General features: G+C 37.8%; 2 protein-coding genes across 3 annotated transcripts; both read left to right on the plus strand.

The window, feature by feature from the left end:
• Nucleotides 1–252: 252 nt before the first annotated feature.
• Nucleotides 253–5,518, plus strand: alkbh5 (alkB homolog 5, RNA demethylase). The gene is made up of 4 exons (XM_062440155.1): nucleotides 253–1,561; nucleotides 1,653–1,733; nucleotides 1,825–1,941; nucleotides 3,374–5,518. Exons 1-4 carry the CDS (start codon nucleotides 840–842, stop codon nucleotides 3,531–3,533), a joined length of 1,080 nt encoding a protein of 359 aa, XP_062296139.1. The 5' UTR covers nucleotides 253–839; the 3' UTR covers nucleotides 3,534–5,518.
• A 1,581-nt stretch (nucleotides 5,519–7,099) lies between these two features.
• mief2 (mitochondrial elongation factor 2) lies at nucleotides 7,100–20,033 on the plus strand. Of its 2 annotated transcripts, XM_062436271.1 has the most exons (8): nucleotides 7,100–7,266; nucleotides 13,279–13,438; nucleotides 15,004–15,169; nucleotides 15,412–15,509; nucleotides 16,257–16,433; nucleotides 16,934–17,097; nucleotides 17,377–17,529; nucleotides 18,598–20,033. In XM_062436271.1, exons 2-8 carry the CDS (start codon nucleotides 13,301–13,303, stop codon nucleotides 19,103–19,105), a joined length of 1,404 nt encoding a protein of 467 aa, XP_062292255.1. In that variant the 5' UTR covers nucleotides 7,100–7,266; nucleotides 13,279–13,300; the 3' UTR covers nucleotides 19,106–20,033. The 2 variants fall into 2 exon arrangements, with proteins under 2 accessions (XP_062292255.1, XP_062292263.1); XM_062436279.1 differs by lacking the exon at nucleotides 7,100–7,266 and having other exon boundaries at nucleotides 12,830–13,438.
• Nucleotides 20,034–20,743: the final 710 nt, after the last annotated feature.

The following is a 20,743-nucleotide window of genomic DNA, read 5'->3' on the forward strand; positions in this document are numbered from 1 at the left end:
AAATAACTAGTCACAACATTAACACTGATTATAATAAACACCAATAAGCCACTTTAACAAGTGTATTAATAAACTAAAGGGGGAACTTTCTGCAAGTAAATTAAAGGTTAGTGGGACCAAATTAGAAAGAGGCTCCCAAAATGGATCCTGAAGGACACGTGATGGTCCCTCCCCAAAACTGGCATGTCGCCACTGCGCATGCGCAGATCTCCTGCAGGTTTACACGAGTTTATTTTCAGCCTTTTTTTTTTCTTGGAGACGAGTGTGCTGCTGCTGTGTTGTTGTGTGTTTTGTTTGAGACACAATTACAAACCTTTTTTTTGTGCGAATATGACAGTGTTTTTCCTGGACTCTCGGACTTGAGTGGAGGAGGTGTTTTTTTGGTCGTTTTTATTTGGCGGTGACATGTGAAATGTTGCTGCGCGGTTTGTCGGTATTTCCAGGCGGCGACGCACAGACTCAACCAGGCTAGAGACGCTAACTAGCAGCTCGACTAGCCTCCTCTATTTAGCCTCTCCTCTCCTCTGCTGCTTTTATATATAGATATATATCACTACTTTCTGTTTTGTGTTTTAAGTGCATAAAACCACTCGGGATTATTTGCTGCTGCTTTAATTTGACACCACGTCGCTGTTTCAATGCACAGCTGCTAATAGCTCATGGTAGCCACTCTGGACACTGCTGGGAGTAAAAGAGAAAGACAGAGAGAGAGAGGGCCCCATTATTAAATATCTTGACGTCTAGTCCTGCTTATATTAACTAGACTGATGCATGCAAGGTGTTAAAGCCAGGAGCTCAAACCCCATCACCACACATTTTTTTGTTTTGTTTTGGCTGACATGGCAGCCAGCGGATACTCGGACCTGAGGGAGAAGCTGAAATCCATGACTCCTCACAGGGATGAACACAAGACTAATAAATACGTGGACGGGACGAGTAATGGCAGTGGGAAAGGTGGCAAGCGTAAATACAGGGAGTCAGATGATGATGAGTGTGAGCACAGTGATGACAGCGCCGAGCATCGGGAGCTAGAGGCCGACCGGGTGAAGAGCAGCATCCTGCAGAAAAACATCTTCACCCCGGAGGAGTGTGCACACATCGAGGAGAAGATAGACGAGGTGGTTGCAACAGGAGAGGCTGGGCTGTACAGGGAGCACACTGTGGACAGGGCACCCCTCCGCAACAAGTACTTCTTTGGTGAGGGTTACACGTATGGAGCCCAGCTGGAGAAGCGTGGACCTGGGCAGGAGAGGCTTTATCGCAAAGGAGAGGTGGATGATATCCCCAGCTGGGTGCATGAGCTGGTGATCAAGAGGCTGGTGTCCAGTGGGGTTATCCCGGAGGGGTTTGTGAACAGTGCAGTCATCAATGATTATCAACCAGGAGGATGCATCGTGTCACATGTGGATCCTCTGCACATCTTTGCACGACCCATCGTCTCGGTGTCCTTCTTCAGTGACAGTGCACTGTGCTTCGGCTGTCGCTTCCAGTTCAAGCCCATCCGGGTGTCTGAGCCGGTGTTTGTGCTGCCTGTGGGGAGAGGGAGTGTCACAGTACTCAGGTGACTGTCATGCATTTTGCTGTCATGCATTGATTGAGTTGTTGTCATGTGTTTTTTTTTGTTGTTGGTAACACATCTCTCTTTTTCTCAGTGGCTATGCTGCAGATGAAATCACCCATTGCATCCGCCCTCAGGACATAAAGGAGAGGCGTGCAGTTATCATCCTTAGAAAGTGAGACCACATACAATTAACACATAAACTATAATCTTTAATAAAAGCTTGTCTTGATTCATGTGTTTCTTGCTCCCTTCCTTTTTGCCAGGACCAGACCTGATGCTCCCAGACTGGACAGCACTTTAAGATCGTCCCCAGCAGAGAGACCAGCTCCTCTGAAAGCTAAGCGCTCTCATCGCAGAGCAGAGCCTGATGCCGCTCACAGGTACACAGACACACTAGATAAGATATGATATTCCTTTATTAATGCCACAATGGAAATCAAGATTTACATTATTGCAGCAGCAAGTGGACAGTAAATATAGAAGAGCGTCTTTAAAAAGAATAAAGAACAATAAATAATAACTAAGTACAAAAGCAATAAAAACAAGAGTAGTAACAGATAAATAGACTTGAATTCTTGTGGATAACTCACCAAGTCAGGCATTTAAAAACATGCCAAGAAAGGCAAAATAATTAAACTTTGACATGTGGAAAACTTATCGAATGTGCATAAAATACATTTAACAAAAGGGACCTGATCTGATAGGGAACCAGTCCAAAACAGAACTAACTATTACTACTATTAATTCAGTCAAAGCAGACACATACAGGTTTGTCTGTTCTGTTAAAAAGCAGTACTTTGAAGTTCACACTCTGCTGTGTTCCCGCTGTTTACCTGGTTATCGTCGTCACAAAAGATGAAATGTTTGCCGCCCTGATATCTTTTCAGAGCAGTAAATTCTTTCCTCGTAACATTGTAATGTTGATAAGCCTTCAAACTTGTGGATATACCACTTCAGTCTTATTTCAGAGTTACAACACCTCACTTAAACATATTGACGTAGACTTTAAACTCACAGCAATACAATGGGTCACAATTAGAATAAATATAGTTTGGAACTTTGGACACAGCCCACTTGGGGTCTTGGTTGCTAGAAAAACCTAGTAGCTCATTGAAGACCTGTAAGGCAGTATTCAGACCAACATTAGCTCTGTGTGAAAGGAACGCAGCCTCTTATTCATGTGAATACGGGCAGTGCTTTGACGCAGCGGGGACGCCAACGCTGAGAGCTCCAATGAAACAGTTGAACTACCTGATAAGCCTTATACACATTAATCTGTATCAAGCTCCAACACAGCTTCCTGGGTTGGAGCTTGTACCTTTAATCTCCTAATTATTTGTTTGATTAATCAGCAAATGTTTTGGTCTATAAAATGTCCAAAAAAAACAGTGGGAAAAAAGTCAATAGAGCCCAAGGTGACGTCAATAAATGTCTTGTTTTATCCAACCATCATTCCAAAAACCAAAGATATTCACGTAACTATAATGTAAGACAAAGAGAAGCCTTAAATTCTCAAATCTGACCACATGAAACCATCAGATATTTGGTATTTTTGAGCTAAATGATTAATGGGTTATCAAAATAGTTGCTGATTCATTTTCTGGTGATCAATTAATCAATTAATCGACTAATTGTTGCAGCTGTAGTTCTCACACGGAGAAAAATCAGCTGAAACGCCTCCTGTGTTGGCACTCCACATTTAATCTGAGCAGGTGTCATATAAACAGTAAAATAATAAGGTATTGTACAATCAACCAGCACGTCGTCAATGATAAGAAACTGATTTGGCTTTTCACACTTTTCCTCCTCCAGGCCGAGAGTTCTAGAGATGGACAAAGAGGAGAACAGACATCCGTCAGCTTCCCGCCAACGACGTCACAGCATCAGCTCGGAGAACTACTGGAACCGAGGACAGGATTACGACAAACATCGGGAGAGTTCAGGACGCAAAGTCAAAATGAGACGTCACTGAGAACTTCTCACACACACATAACACACACACACACACACACACACACACACACACACACACCCGTGTACACATATATAAATATACAATTTCTTTTATGTATTTCAGTATTGTATCATTCATACTTTATCGCTCCAGTTTGAGTCTGGCACAAGGAGCACCGTCATTATTTCATCTCTGTTTTGATTTGAGTCTGAATCCGTTTTGAGTGTATATTTGTTTCTGGCAGACGAAGCTGGCGTCTCTGCTGCACATTAAAGATCCTCAAGTTACTTAATACAGTTAGGCTTTGTTGGTAAACTGTTCAATTACCCTGAATTAAGCATTTATTGTTTCTATGTTCATAGATATTTCAAAATGGCATGTATTTTTTGTAACCAAGATGTACAGAGCTTAAGAGCTAAAAAGGAAGATATATGTATGGACTTGTACAAAAGGAAACCTGAGCTGTAATCTAACTTGTTATAATGTACAATACGTTTGTATAGTCTTTGATCGGGGGAACTTTTATGCAGAAAGAGACCTTTAGTTTTTTTTTTCACACTTAAATTTCTGATCCATACCTTTCCTGTGCCATCTCAGATCTTGGCTGTTTGTTCATGCCTGCCTCCCCTGTCGCAGTTTATGTTGCAAGGACTGGCACATGTGCAGCCATGCTTTCTGTGCTATGGTTTGATTCGGTCACGTTGCTCATCTTGGTGGAGGTCACAAAATGGTGTATCGACTAAACCGCTGCGTTATGGAGTGATGGGAAAACTCAGGCCTCGTTTTACACTCCCGTTTCAGTATATATTTGCTTTACCTGAGTGACAGAGGCCATGTTATAGCTGTTCTGTATTCTGTATTATTTTCCTCCTATAAATTGACATTTGAGTCAGATTGAAACTTAATTTGAGCAAAAATCACTCCTATTGTGTGTTGTTTAATTTGGGTCTTAATTTTCAGTGGAGAAACTTAATTTCCAGATGCATTTGTCCTTGCGTTTGCTATGTAAACACATAAATGAGTTTCTTGCTTCCTGTCTGCCACAGTTGGCTGAGGTACTCATTAGCTGGCTGCTAGGTTAGTCTGGAGTTACACATGAACAAAAATAACCTTGGTTCAGGGGAGAAATTACTTTCTAAAAGCAGTGTAATTGAAGATGAAGTTTGATGTTTTCTGAAGGTCTCCTGGAGCTGTGAACTTGAACATGACACTAAAATATAAGGGCTGACATTGACGTCATGAAAGAGGAAAAATCCTGCAGTTTTCCTGACAGTGAATGGGACACTTTGTGGACACAGTGGTGGCAAATGAAGTGGTTTCGTGGGATTCAGTGGTTGCATTTTCGGGCTAAGAAGGCGCTGGCTGGGAGAAATAAAGCTGAAATTGTCTCCACAGAGTTGGCCCTGCCGTTCATTAAAGCAGCACGCTCCCTCAATCAAGCAACAACAAACTGGAGCGTGCCTTCGATTGCCAGGAGCTGTGTTTGCTTTCACATTAATGAAAGAGCCATACAGGTTTTTCTAACCACTATAAATAAATCATAAAAACAGTGGCTTCATCTGAACAATCTAACTTGTTTATATATATATATAATATTAGATTTATTTGGACACATTTTTGACCAGGATATGAAGGAGGAGGCCACTGATTGGACACTATTATTTATAAATTAAAGTATTTTTTATACAGGCTTGGTATTTGGGGAAATTTGCACCCAATGACAACTCGAAAAACATCTGAAACAAATACTGTATACGACTCCTGGTGTGTTTTAGCTTTTCTGTCTATGTTTTGTCCCCTGAATCGCTGTACTGAGGGTCCCCCAATCCACCCCCACCCTGGTTTTAACACATCTCTTTCCACATACTGAGAAAGGCTCGGATCAGCTGAGACTCAGTGAATAAACTCTGAACTGTCATTACTGTAAAAAGTTTCTATGATCACATCAATGAAGACTTTACCTTCTCATCAGTGGAGAAGACTTTCTGTTTGGGCCTTTCCAATTAAAGTTCTATATTCTGATATTTACTCACTTGATTCATTATGCATCCTGGATATTTACAGTTTATAATTCACACAGGGATATGTTCAATGTGTCTGTGCTTTGATCTTCTCAACTGTACAATCAAAGCCAACACAGACTCAAAAAACAACAGAGGAAGAAAAGATGAGAAAAAAAGTGTAAGCCCGAGAGGTTTATTTAAAAACAGCATTTCATAGTGAACAGTAGTCAAAATGGGAATGATGAGGGAAAGATTCTGTCTTAAAACAACAGTCAGGTGCCCATATGTACATTTAAAAATGTTTTGTTTACTGTAATCGTTCCTCAGCCATTAAAGGATGAGTTAACACATTTTCAAGATTAGTCAGGTGCCCAAATCAACATTAACACGTGAGTTGCTTGTTGTAATCAGTCTTGCTGTTCATAAAGACTATTAAGAGATGCCTTCATAATGCACGTATAATCTAAATCTGTGCTAAATGTATTAAGTATTGAAACTAATCTGAAGCTTCAACTGTCCAATTAATCAAATCAAGTAGATATCGTTCAACAGTAGTCTTTTCAGTGCCAAATGAGACACAAATAATTAATAATTTTACTAAAAAGACTGTAAAGGTGACATCTGTCCTCTTGTACAAGCTTCAGATAAATACTATACATTTTTGTAAAAAATGAAGACTATGGATTTAGTTATTATGAGGTTTCAGCAGTTTGATTTAGGAAAAACAATCTCCCAAATTGACTCTTGTAGTACAGAATTACCTCTTTGTGTTCGGTTTGGACACACTGTCGGGGGAAACACAAGGGGGAAGGTGGGCAAAGTTCATCTGCTGATGAAAATCATGTGACGTGATCAAAAACACCAAAACAGCTTCTGTGGTGGAATGCAACTAAGTACATTTATTCAAGAACTGCACATAAGTTTGGAGGTTATTTTACTTTACTTGAGTGTTTCCATTCTATTCTGTTTTATAATTCAGCTCTTCTACATTTGAGAGGAAAGCTCCTGTTCATACTGGAAATTAAGAGATCCCTTCATAATGCACTTTCAATCTAAGTGAGGGGCCAAAATCCACAGCTCTCCTGTGTAAAAATGTATTTAAAAGTTTATCTGAAGCTAATAATGAAGCTTCAGGCATCCAAGAAAGTTAAATCAAGCGGATATCGTCCAATTTTCTTTTTAGTGCACTGCAGCTCAACAAGATAAGATAAGATTAGATAAGATAAGATGTATCTTTATTGATCCCCCTTGGAAGAAACTCAAATTGACACAGCAGCACAGTGGAAAAAAGTAGCAGTGTAAGGGTGAAAGTGTACTAAAAATAGAATCAACAATTAAATAAGACAAAAATAGGATAAAATGAAATACTATATACAGTAAACTGGATCTTTGTGTAAATAAATCTGCAATATATAAATGTGCAATGTCCAGAAAATCTGAGATATATACATGTGCAATGTAGATATATATAAAAATATGTGAACCTGTCCTTTAAGTCACAGCTGCAGTACCGGAGCTGCTCACTGGGGGCGCTGCTGCACCTCGCCGGCTGCCAACCACCGAAGAAGAACCAGACAGACAGCTGTGTAGCTAAAGGCTGAGCTATATTTATATATTTATATATTTATATTTACCCTGACATGGTCCTGAACGATAGCTAAAAGGCTTTGTTGTCATCGACAGTAGTATTTAAACAAACAAGCTAATGTTTTGTGGTCAGACTTTGATCTTTGTCTCTGCTCTGAGTGGTGAGTATATTATTATTATATTTAACATTAGAGCCGCCATAGCTCACTGTTGTTAGCTGTTAGCATGGTTTCATGTTTAAAGGCGAAAAATCACCAAAATAAAATGTTTATTTAGTCGCTTTATTGATCTTAAAGCTGCTTTAGATGGATATTTATAGTGGCATGTAACCCACGATGACTGTCACTGAGCAGGTTCAGGTATTACATCCACACAGTTAAAGGTTTTAGGTAATCAGTGTATTATTATAAATAATCAGCAGGTAGAGGATTAAAGATGAAGTGTTTACATCCTTTAATTTAAGTAAAAGTAACAATACAGCAATGTAAAAATACTCTGTTACAAGTTAAACTCCTTCATGAAAATCCTACTACTATTGGCAGCAAAGTGTAGTTAAAGTATTGCAGTAAAAGTACATAAATATTATGAGTTTGATGTCGATTATTAACAGTGAAGCATCAGTGTTAGAGCAGCATGTTACTACTGTAGCTGCTGGAGGTGGAGCTAGTTTACACTACTTTTTATACAGTTAGCTAGCTTACACTACTTTATATACAGTTAGCTAGCTTACACTACTTTATATACAGTTAGATAGTTTACACTACTTTATATACAGTTAGCTAGTTTACACTACTTTATATACAGTTAGATAGTTTACACTACTTTATATACAGTTACCTAGTTTACACTACTTTATATACAGTTAGATAGTTTACACTACTTTATATACAGTTAGCTAGCTTACACTACTTTATATACAGTTATATAGTTTAGTCCAGTGGGTCTCAACCTACAGGGTTCCCACGGTCATGAAATTCCTGGAAATGTTATGAAATGAGAAAAACTGTTTTCCAGGCCCGGAAATGGTTTGTAATGAGGTGAATTTTTTGGAAAAGTTTTGAATTAGGGATGACCCGCTCTGATATCAAAGATAACAGATATAAGACAGGCTGCATGAACTTGGACCCCCACACTTTTTCCATGTCAAAAATCAGTAGATTAATTTAATATGAATATACAAATCATCAACTTTTTAATATCTTCTTATATGTGATCTGGGGCCAGACGCTTCTTCTGGATGTTATTATAAAATGCACCAATCATTTAGTGAGATCAAAGTGTCAAAACACCTGTTAAAAGGCACCAAAATACAATAAATGACATCTAAGCTGTTATGCTGGGGAAGAGCCTTTGTTAAACTACTTAAATTAAAAGTCATGGAAATGGGGTAAAATATTATGGAATAGTTATGGAAAAGTTTTGAAAATTCATTGGTAAAAATGTGTGGCAACCCTGAACCTAGGGGTCGGGCCCCTCCAAAGGGTCAGCAGATTAATCTGAGGGGTCGTGAGATGATCAATAGAAGAGGACAGAAGAAAAAACAAAGTTATGATATACAAATCTCTTTTCAGTTTTAGACTTTTCCTCTTATCTTTGATTTTTGCTGAAATATTGAACCATTTGAACGTTTCATTGAAATTAAGCCATGTGAAAAGTTTAGACGGCAAAATCATGATTGATCACAATGTTAACAATGAATAGACTTCTGAAATGTGACTGACGTCAAAAAAGGTTGGAAGTCACTGGTGTCATCTATAACAATGAGTTGTATTATAAAAGCTTGTTATATTATTAGGGCATGTTTGGGTAGGCTATCAGCGTTGTATCTTTAAAGTATCGACCAAAATAAAACAATACCAAGAAGTATTAAACGTCTCCCGTCAAACGATACCTGCAATTGATCCCTTTTGCACCAAGAACTACAATATATGACTATTTGCGTGGAGTTGCTCGCTGCTGATCAATGCAAGCATTTTTTGATTAATAAATATTAGTAACTTGAAGACCTCCAAAATGCATTTGAGTAAAAATCAAACCATTTAGATGTGGATGAGTGGTGGCATTTTAGGCAATTTAATACTTCTTTTCACATGATGTGTATCGAATGAAGTACTCAGTTGGTATCGGTATCACTTTAAGGGTGCTTGGATTGGTACTGGTATCATCATTTTTTAAAAGATACCCAGCCCTATTGGATCATTTTAATTTGATTTATTGAAATGAAACCATGTGAGAAGTTTAGAGGGGGGAAATATCACTATTTGGTGGAGCGTTTAACAACTCATAGACATCTGAAATGTGACCCAGACTACACACTGCTTTTTGTAATTTGTTGTCTTTTTAAAAAGTTTGTTATATTATCCATTGTGTCAAATATTCATCTGTAAAGTAACTAAAACTGTCAAATAAATGTAGTGGAGTAGAAATCGCAATAGTTGAAATGTAGTGAAGTGGAAGTATAAAGCAACATAACATCGAAATACTCATGTCAAGTACAAGAACCTCAACATTTTATTTGAGTAAAGCTACATAGTTACTTTCGACCTCTTTATAGGAGACTGCAGTGCTCTTATTTATGCTAATTACTTACTGCAGTGTCGCCACCTTTACTTACTATCAGACAAACACAAAAAGAAGCTCATTTCTACCTAAATATTAACGATAAGCTGCTCGTCCCCTCACTCTCCCTCTGAAACAGTAAGTAGTATATATATTATAGGGTCAGAGACAAATAAGGGTTGGTAACATGAGCATAAATAAAAAATATATTTAATGAAATAGTTTTAAAAGCAGCATCAGGTTTGTTAAAATGTACATGTTTTATTTTTGTTGGTTTTATGTATAATTATACAAATAATTACTTCATTTGAAAAAAAAAAACTAATGAAAAGGGGGAAAAATTGAGTATTTCTATGTTTAAATTTTGTCAATATTGAGCAAGACATATCCTAAAAACAACCATTATTTCTAAATAATTTGTGATAAATGATGTAAAATTTGTTAAAAACCATAGTGTTGCATTGCAAAAGTGGATTATATTTATTCCACATTTTAGGTCACATTTATTTTCCTATTTTCCTTTAAAAAATGGGTTAGGGTTACACCAAATGACAATGGGTTGCACCACGTCAATGATAAACTATATTTTTTGTGTGTTTGCCTCAGTTCAACCAGGATTAGGAAACATTTATCAACACCAGGTGACCTTCACTTGGCCCAAATATTACCTAACTAACAGAAAACTGAACTCGGCTCCGGTGTCGAGCGTGTCACCTCAGGGCTCCTCTCTACGTGCTACATTTGTTCTACTGTAACTTGACGAGGAAGGTTGTTTTATATTTGAGCCGGCCGGTGTGACTCAGGCATGTATGTGGTCTAAAAATAGAGCGTGTCTCCATTCTTGGGACCGCGTACGTCGAGCAATGGGGGAGGATGTGCACTCGTGGTGATCTGTGGAAATTTCTGGATCTCAGGTGTCAGGAGTTAAATATGATGGTGTTTTGTTTTTAAAATGCAAAATAAAAGTTGTATTTATTATTTGTTTTTTCCAGAAATTACTAAACTTACAATGATCGACTCACTATTTTTCCACCCAGACCGAATTAAAATGTTGTTTCCCATCAATAATTACCTTACTGATGGCTTTAATATTTAGAAACATACTTTATTCCTCCTGTCTTTAATCGCTGACCTTATAGTCAGGAAAGCAGGCGTTTTTTAATTTTATTTACCTCCACAGGAAAATCACAGGTGTAATTAATAACATTAACCAAGGCTGCAAAGTGGATAATGAGTAATAGGACACTACAGTGGAGCAGAACGGGTGATTAATGTTATTAATTACACATCATACAACAAATCTGAATTTGTCTTGCTTTCAACTTACAAAAAAGAAACAAACTTAAAACAGGGCTTGGTAATATATTGATATTATATCGATATTGTGACATGAGACTAGATATCGTTGTGTCTTTTTCTGCTTTTAAAGGCTGCATTACAGTTAAATTATGTAATTTTCTGAATTTAACAGACTGTTGTAGCTGCTCTATTATTAACCTTTAACCCACTTTATTACTTTATTATATCCATTACTGATGAGTATTTATCAAAAATCTCACTGTGTAAATATTTTATAAGAAAAGCATCCAATAGTCAATAGTCCCTACAATATTGTTGTGATATTGATTTTATTCATATCGCCCAACACTAACTTTTTTTTCCAATTCTCTTCGTAAAAGTCAAACACATTTCTGATTTTTTTTTATTCTACTTTTCTTCAGTAAGATTCAACACGGTTGTTAAAGGAGCAGTTTGTAGAGTTTACCGTCTAGAGGAACAGAATTGGCACAAATGGAATATAATATCTATAATTATCTTTTAATTAGAGCCCAACTGATATATCGGTCAGCAGATAATATTAGAGCTGCTATCTGGCACTGAGTATGTATTTATTTAGGATTTATTACCTTGTGTATTGCTTCATGTGTATTATGGCTTTTATGGTTGTTTTTATGTATTTATTTTTAATGGTTAGAGACAAATTTATCACCTGGTGGGACAATAAAGTTTATCTTGATCTTGATCTTAAAAAAAAAGAGGAAACAAAAACAAGACAAAAATTGAGACCAATACAAGCAAGATAAAATATGGATGTTAAAAATGTTAAAATGTAATTTAAATAAAATAGGTAAAAAATTAAATAAGAGAATAAGACAAAACTTTTAAAGTTAAAACGATGATGATGATGATGATGATGATGATGATGATGATGATTATTATTATTATCCATAAAAGCAAAATGTTTTCCATATCACATTTTTCTCCATATTTCAGTAACAAGTTATATCAGCATTAATGTAACCCAGTTCTAACTGTATGACACATTCAGTAATTGTCACACTGAAAACAACATTTTTAGGAAGTTTAAAAAAAGATAAGTCATAATGACGAATACTCTGCGGCTCCCTGCTGGTGCAAAGTTTAACAGACGCTTCAAATAAAGAGATTTAGTGAGGTGATCCTTAACGGGGACTCTACTGCGGAGATGAATGGCGGTCTTCTAACAGATAGTCCTTGTTTGGCAGAAAGCGACGGGTAACAAACTCTCCCCTCAGATGTTCAGTTTAGATGCAGCGACTGTGAAGTGTTTTTGTTATGTTTCTCTACTTCAATTTATTCAAGTTTTGCACATATTTAAATATTAATCAGTTGAATTCATATGCTGTTTCTAATTATAATAAAAATGCTGCATTGCACATCATCATCAGGGTCCCTGCGGATCCTTAAAAAGTCTTACATTTAGTTTTTGATATTCATGGTGTAAAAATGTCTTGGCATTTGTTAAGGCATTACATTTGATTTGAGTTCAATTATATTTGTTCAGTTTATGTTATTGATCATTATTATCATTGTTTTTGGATTATTTTACAACAAATCAACTTATTAATTAATATAAAAAATGATCAGCATTTGTAACAATAATGAATCTAATCATTAGTTCAGTCTTATATAAATGACTTCAAAATGAGCTCCACTACAACATAAAATCCTGCTTTTGCATTATTATATGTCTCATAATATATTATGTATGAGTACAACAGTCAATAGTATACATACTATTACTGAAGTAACATTAGTATATTTACACAAATAAAGGATCTAAATACTTCCTCCACCACTGTTTAACAAGCTATTAAAAAAAAAAAAAAACCTCATAAAAGTGTATATGTAGTCTAATTTGTCGTATTCTTTTGTGGCAGCAATGGTATTATTTTTTCCTTAAAGGTCGTGAAAGTCATTAAATTTGTACTTTTAAAAATGTGCAGAAACCCTCTTCATGTAAAATAAGTGAGAGAAGAGAACAGGTTTATTAAAAGTTAGAGCAAAATAGGTAAAAATAGATTAAAAAGACCAAATAAAAGTAAAATAAAAGATGAAGTTTAATAAAAGCTGGACTTAAACTAGGTTAAAAAAATAAATTAAAAGACAAATTGCCGATCACGTGTCAGTTCATCTCACGGCTGATTCTGACTTTACAACATTCATACACCTGAGAAGTTTATAAGATTTTAAGAAAAGAAATCTGCAGGTTGAGTTTGTTTGCTCTCTACCTGACATTCATGTATCGTTACTCTCTGCTTCTCTAAATGTGTGCTCGTTCCTTTTTCCCCAAGGCTAACCACAAATAAGGAAGCGATGAACTTCCAGGGCAGTCGGAGGCGGGGGGAGGATGGCATCGCCATGGTGATTGACTTCCTGCTGTCGAACGCCCGGCTGGTTCTGGGAGTCGGTGGGGCCGCCATGCTAGGCATCGCTACATTGGCAGTGAAACGGGTGAGTGCTTTACGAGGCTGTTAGTAGCACATCAGCAAGTCCTTCGTATGAACTGTGAAAGCTTAAATTACTGCCAAAAAGAAAAGTTCTGACTTGAAATAAAGTTTCCTAAAGCCTAGGAGTCTCCATGAAATCTGAAAATCAACATGCAACAGCATTCAGAAAGGTAGTATGAGTTATATGTGAGTTGTCCTGGAGTGATTAATAAATAAATACATAAATATTGCCTAGTTTAAGGTAAGGCAACTTTATTTATATAGCACATTTCATACACAGGGGCAACTCAATGTGCTTTACATAAAACCAACATATTAAACCCTAAAAATTGAACTGAAAAAAAGAAGTTCTGACTTGAGATAAAGTTTAATAAAGCCCAGGAGTCTCCATGAAATCTAAAAAATCAACATGCAGCAACTCTCAGAAAGGTAGTATGAGTTATAGAATAGATTTCATTGCAAGTATACAGTGAGCAGTCCAATGTGGCATAAAAATGTAAATATTATACACACTGGGCGATATGGGCAGAATCAAATGTCCCAATATTTTGGACCAAATACCTCAATATCGATATTTTATTGCCCAGCCCTAATACCCATGCCATAAAAATGTGTTCTAAAACATAAATAACAACAGTATACAGAGTCCATTATTGTGAGTTATATGTTGAGTTGTCCTGAAGTGATAAATACATAAATACTTGTTAAAAATATAATGAATGCCTTGTGTTAGAGAGAGAGAGAGAGAGAGAGAGAGAGAGAGAGAGAGAGAGAGAGAGAGAGAGAGAGAGAGAGAGAGAGAGAGAGAGAGAGAGAGAGAGAGAGAGAGAGAGAGAGAGAGAGAGAGAGAGACAGAGACAGAGACAGAGACAGAGAGACAGAGAGAGAGAGAGAGACTCTGGGGTGCTTCCAGATTTCCTTGTGCTCTTCTGGATCAAAATTTATATATTTTAACTGTTTAGATTGGAAAGTTGCCTAATAAGTCAAGATGTGTTTTCAGGCTAATCAAATCGAAACAAAAACAAATATCATTTAGTGTGATGTTTTTAGTGTTTTGCATTAAATTGCATAAATTGCTGTTTGGCTGCTGATTTTAAAATCAAAGATAATGTAGTCGACTAACAGACTTCTCTAATTAATTATTCCCCAGCTGCAATATCATGCAACAGTCGTGTAACATGGAGAAAATAACTAAAGGCATCGAAATACTAACAAGTATAGTAAGTATAATATTGGACCCCAAGCACTGCATAGTGGCTCCTAGTGCTTAGGATGGCTTAAATGCAGAGTACCGTTACCTTTAATTTTACCTGCAGCATCCCAAGTAAGTTTCAAAAGAATTGCAAGTTCATATTTGTGCCTGGAAGGTATGAATTTAGTCTAAATATGTGTTCACTAGTGTAAAATATTTATAGGCGATGGGCTTAAACATGCAAATCCTTCAGTCCCCCGATCTCCCTCCTGTTGAGGCCAAGGTTATCTTTGTGTCTCTAAAATTCAGTCTGCAGGTTGTGACAGTAAACACACTCTGTACACGGCTACTGTTTTATCTGTATTTGTGTGTTTTAGCTGATAGAGCGAGCGGGCCGTGCAGCTGACGATGAAAAGGTGGAGCAGAAGATGGCCGAGAGCTGGGAGGAGTTGAGTTTAGTCTCCGCTTCCCCGACGCTGATCAAGAAGGGCATCGAAGGCGTCGTGATGAAACATGTCGCCAAGGCAGCCAAACAACAGAAAGGTATCGGCAACAGAAAGTGTTCAGACACGCAAATACTCACAGTATAAGGGGCAGTGACAAATAAGGGTTATGCTGGGTACACAAAAAAATAAGTTATTCATACTTTTTTTCACATTTTAACCCTTTTAAATTTGACTAAACCACATGGACACAAAAAAACCTCATTGACCCTTATATTCTAATCTTCACTCCAACCTGACTGATGTTACTTGACAGCTGTTTTAAACCTTTTTCTCAATCAGCTGACCTGTGCCAACAACCTCAGATGTCAGCCCTGGAGGTGAAGTCCAAACCCGAGTCAAAGTCCAAGAGGCTCCAGCTGTGCGTCGTCACTCTGCAGGTACGCTCGGACATTTCAACTCTGAACTCTTGAAGGGATTATTATGAATTCAGTGTTTACAGCTGCTGTAAGCGCTCCGCTCGGTGTTGGCTCATTCATTTATGCATGTGTAGCATGTTTTGTAAAGTGCAGTGCTTAGGGGATACACATTGTTATGCAGTTGTTAGGCTGTACAGAGCCCCAAGAGCCCTGCATAATGAAACTACAGCGCGAAGGCTTGTGCTCAGAGAGGAAGTGAACCGAGCATGAACACACTGTAGTGTTAGTGTGCAGAACGTTTGTGGATTCATTGAATAAATTTGTTCGGTAAATGTTAGCAGAGTGCAGAGCGGTGAAGTCATACACATGAGTGGCTCTCGGAGGTGATTTAAAAAAAAAAAAAAAGTGAGTTGTCATTAAAAACTTGAGCAAATGTGTCTTCTTATTAGCAGCCTCATATCTTCATTTTCTGCTCTTCATATCGAATACTTAACATTTGCAAATAGTAAAGTGTGGATTATGGGAACAGTTAAAACAAAGGGAAAAAAAGTAGAGCACTCTTTTTTTCTTGTTATGTGAATGAGTCTTGTTTCCACCCAGGAGACTGCTGCATGTATTCCCAGCGCAGGTGTAAAAGACTTCTCTCTGAAGGACGTATACACAGTGCTCGTCTACCTGAACAGAAACTTGCTTGTTTTACTTTCCAATCTTATTATGCTCTGAAAAATATGAGTGGAAACCGTATTAAACTGTATAATCTGTGTTTAGGAGCGTCTGCTGCAGTACTATCACACGAGGGCGGCTCTCTCTCCACACGAGGTCCAGAGGGCTCAGTCTCTGGCTCTAGACATCTGCACTGAGATCCAGGGCTTTATGCACAGCCGTCATCCAGACATGCCGCTGGGTGAGATGAACCTCGGAGGCTCTCTTCTGGATGACCTGCAGGTACTCACAAATACAAAATGTATTTTCATCAAGGCTGATATTCAATCAATCATTCAAAACTTTATTTATATAGTTCCTTTCATACAAACTACAGTAGTTACAACAAGTGACAACGTAAAAAAAAAGGAATAGAAAATACAAATTTAAAGACAAAAAATTGAGACAAATGCACGCAAGAGAAAAAAAAAGATAAAAATGTTGTTTTTTTAAACGTAAATAAATTAAGTAGAACTAAATAATTAAAAAGGTAAAAAATAATTAAATAAATAAGCAAAATAAGAGAGAATAAGAATTGGTTAAAATAGATTAAAAAGTCAAAAGAAATAGACAAATAACATTTATATGAAGATCGAACAGATGATATGAACGACTATAAATTAATAAATTAAAACATAAGACAGTAAGAAGATAAGACAGTTTTACATGTCTCAGCAAGGCGCTGGATTTATGCCAGCTGGTTTAATGTGTGTATGTGTGTGTGTTTTTGTGTGTGTGTTTAGGTGGTCAGTGCGGACCACGCGTGTCTTCTGGTGCCCCTGCAGCTTGAAGCTTCTCTGTGGCGTCTCATCCCGGGAGAGGAGACACTGCTCACACACCCGCTGCACTGGATGGTCCGACGAGTCAATTTAGAATATTTTCCCAGAGGACGCAGCTACTGGGACAGGTGACGACACACAAATAACACCACATTTTAATGTTTAAATCTTTATAAGTAAATCAGGTCAGGCGGTTTTACTAGCAGATTATTACTAGTAATTGGCTGGAGAGGTGGTTTTGCAAAAGTGATTGTTGAGGTATTTCGCTCTCTTGCATATAAATTCATGAATAACTAAAACTAAAGATTTTATATAATGAAAAAGCAACAGTAAAAAGATGTATGTATCACAAACACTCAAACTGTGTAGTCGTTTGTTGTAAACCTGTCCCTCGTTGTGTCTTGTAGGTACCTGGTGGGAGGTTATTTGTCAGCAGAAGCCGTTGTGAACATGTTCAATAAAGCAGTCATGGAGACGATTAACTGGCCGTCCATCAGCGGCACTTTGGACTGTCTCGTTAGACCAGTACTGGGAGGACCGGACCTTCGACTTGAGATTCTGTGAGTGTTTATGCTTTAAATAATGCTTTGCTCTTTTCCAGGGTTGAAAAAGGGCTTCAACTATGAATGAAGTGTTTGAGTGAACACCACAGCTGCTGCTTTTTTTTAAACTACAGTACATAATGTCACAAGCTGAATTTATGTCTTTGTTAATGTGTTGTCCTTTTATTCGTTGCAAAATGTTGCCCCTGAAGCATCAGAGCCTTCCCGCAGTCTTACATGTATATTTTTTAAAAGTCAACTTGAAGAAGATTCCTCAAATCATGTGTGTATACAAGATGCTAAAAGTAAAACATTAATTCTCCTTAAAGCTGCACTTACAGATATTTTTACGTGAACAATGATCAAGTGAGAGTCATGTGAAATGTTTCACTTGTACTAATGACGTGAAACTTTACTGTTTTAGTTCACTGTCATCAGTGATGTTTTTGGCCACAGCAGGCATTTGTTATAAGTGTTATATGTATAAATCTTCAGAGAAACACACTGAACACTACCAACCAAACAGCAGACTGACAGTTAGCAGGTAGCTGGTGAACACTGTCGGGCATTTAGTAGCTAAAAAGACCAATATTTTTCTCAAGAGTTGGTGGACATCAAAAAGGAGCTAAAGCAGAGTGAACATTTATTTTATATTTATCAGCTGATCAGAAAAGTGATTTTAAATGAATGCTAATGTTACTCTGTATATGAATGTGTAAAGGAGCAAATACAATTATTTATTTATTATGTTAAAATAACAAAACTAAATAAACAGGCTGTGGATTATAACAAGACAGAAATGACTGCAACATTTTTTAGACAGACAACAAAACAACAACCATCCAATGTTTGAAAGGGTGTAGGATGATATAAAGAACTTATCTAGTCATACCCCTTCCCTTTTTTTACTCTAAACAACAGCCAAACATTCAAAACAATATGGGTGAATAATGAAGCAATAACAAAACAAACAAGCAAACAAACATTTTCATTAATCCTGTCTATATTGGTCAAAAGTATTATCTTTAAATATCTGCTTAAACTTTTTTGATGTTCTTCAACTCTCTTCCTGTTGTGATCCTTCAGGCCAGTAAATGAAAAACAAGAGGCAGACGGCAGTCAGCCACTCTTCCTCTCCGTGTTGCCTCTGCTGAGGGAGGAGGACGTGGCTCTGACCGCCCAGCCTGAGCTCACCTCTCCCTGGGTCAACGCCTGGCACCTCTCTCTCTACCCGTGGGAGACTCAGCGCCTGGCTCAGCTCGACGCCTCCGACGACGGTCGCCGCAAACTCACGCTTAAAATCCTCAAGGCGGTGTGCAGACTGAACCCCGCTCTGCGACCGCTCGATGCCGCCCCGCTGGCCAACCTCATCCTCCACCTCAGTGACAGTGAGAGCGACTGGTCCGAGAGCAGCCTGGATGTGCGATTCCAGCAGTGCATCACAGAGCTGATTGGCCACCTCGAGCAAGAGGCGTTGCACAGTTACTTCAAGCCAGCTGTCAATCTGCTGAGCGGCTTGTCAGAGGACCAGGTGGACCAGATGGGCTTCATGCTCTACTGTGCTGTGTCAGAGCCTGAAATACTGCTTATATAACACTCCGCACACTCAACACTTCTCATATCTCAAGCTCTGACACACACAGATCAAAGGAATATTCTTTTATCATTCATGATGTTTGGTTCAAGACAAAAAAAAAAGGGGGGGTTGTATTCTTCCCACTGCCTCTCCTCTCTCCTCATTTAGCTCCTCCATCTTGCTTTGATGCAGACAAACAGGGTTCAGGTCGGAGTGACAAAATGGCAGGCGCAACGGTGGGGAAAGTCGAGGAGAAGATACACGGAGAACGCGGATGTGAAAGTGACAATCGAAGCTATAAAGAGGACGAAAGGAAACGTGCCAAGGAACGGAGCGGAGGACGTGTTAATCAAGATGCTTGAAATAGCGTTTCAGGTTGTGCCTGATCTTTAAAACACCAGAGCCAAGCCTGTATTTAAGTTTGTGTGCGAATGTTTTTCACCTGAATGTTTAAGTTTGGGAGACGACGATGGTCGACAGTACATCCATCATCATCAGCAGAGGAGGAACGCTGATTAAGACACTGTTTCTGTTCTTCGACTGATAGCGTGTGTTCTGCATCATTTTCCTAAATCTTTAAATATTCTAACTATGCAGATTAATAATGACCTGCTGGGTTTTGCTGCACCTATTAGACTACTGAGTCTGCAAGAGTTGAACTTATTTAACTCGATGTGTATATTTTATGATACTGGAGGTTGAAGTGTGCTGTATTTTCTGTTCATTGTCTTCCGTGTTGCCAATCTTATTTTTGGGGTGAACTAGCTCCTTAAACTATGATTAAAAAATTGCCTAATAATTTTATGCAGTTGCTTTTAAATATGGTATGAATGTTGTGGGGATCTTCAGTTGTGTTTTTTTGCTGAGTGAAAGGAAAATGGATTTTCTGTGAAACTGCACATTGAATTAAAGCACTTATATTCTGAACCATTTGCTCCGACAATTTCTTTTCTACCTTGCGTAAAATCGATTTTCACAAATGTTCGTCTCAGATTTATCCATGCTGTTTCTGTGTGTGTAACATCCCGTCATTAACTGAAGAGAGTCATGCAGCCATTTGAACTTTTTGTAACTTGTGACATTTAGTTGGCTGACCATCAGCTGATAGTGACTAACAAATGCTATTTGTTTTATACTATTCAAATCTCGTTAATTAACTTTATAGATACATGGGTGTTACTATAAACTGGGTGACTTAAATAACTTTTCTGTATGAATTTTTTTAGTTTACACCTGTTTTAGAGCAACACTCCCACACTCATTACATTTAAACAGTTACTGGTCACTGTAGTATAGATAGATTGATGGATAGATAGATATACTTTATTAATCACCATTGGGGAAATTCATGTATCCAATAGCTCATACAAAAACAAATAAACACATATATATAAATAATATATTCCAAAGAAACCAAAGTAAAATATGTAAGAAAATTATGTTAAGAGGAGGAAAAATAGGTCATCTTATTGAAGTGCCTCGTCCACTATCTTGTGATGTTATCATTGTAAGGTTTAATGGCTGCAGGCACAAAGGAACTCCTGAACCGCTCTGTCTTTCAGCGCAGGGCGATGAGCGTCCCACAGATGTTGTACAGAGGGTGTTTGGGGTTGTTTATAATGGCTTGTGCCTTTGCACCTGTAGACACTCAATAAT

This window comes from Scomber scombrus, chromosome 2, assembly GCF_963691925.1.
Source record: "Scomber scombrus chromosome 2, fScoSco1.1, whole genome shotgun sequence".
In the NCBI taxonomy this organism is placed as follows: domain Eukaryota; kingdom Metazoa; phylum Chordata; class Actinopteri; order Scombriformes; family Scombridae; genus Scomber; species Scomber scombrus.

Excerpts from the sequence above, each read along its gene's own strand:
- mief2 (XM_062436271.1), top strand. The coding sequence starts at position 13,301 with ATGAACTTCCAGGGCAGTCGGAGGCGGGGGGAGGATGGCATCGCCATG. Across the intron at positions 13,439-15,003 it reads CTACATTGGCAGTGAAACGG|CTGATAGAGCGAGCGGGCCG; the intron begins GTGAGTGCTTTA and ends TGTGTGTTTTAG. Across the intron at positions 17,530-18,597 it reads GACCTTCGACTTGAGATTCT|GCCAGTAAATGAAAAACAAG; the intron begins GTGAGTGTTTAT and ends GTGATCCTTCAG.
- alkbh5 (XM_062440155.1), top strand. The coding sequence starts at position 840 with ATGGCAGCCAGCGGATACTCGGACCTGAGGGAGAAGCTGAAATCCATG. Across the intron at positions 1,562-1,652 it reads GGGAGTGTCACAGTACTCAG|TGGCTATGCTGCAGATGAAA; the intron begins GTGACTGTCATG and ends TCTTTTTCTCAG. Across the intron at positions 1,734-1,824 it reads GCAGTTATCATCCTTAGAAA|GACCAGACCTGATGCTCCCA; the intron begins GTGAGACCACAT and ends CCTTTTTGCCAG.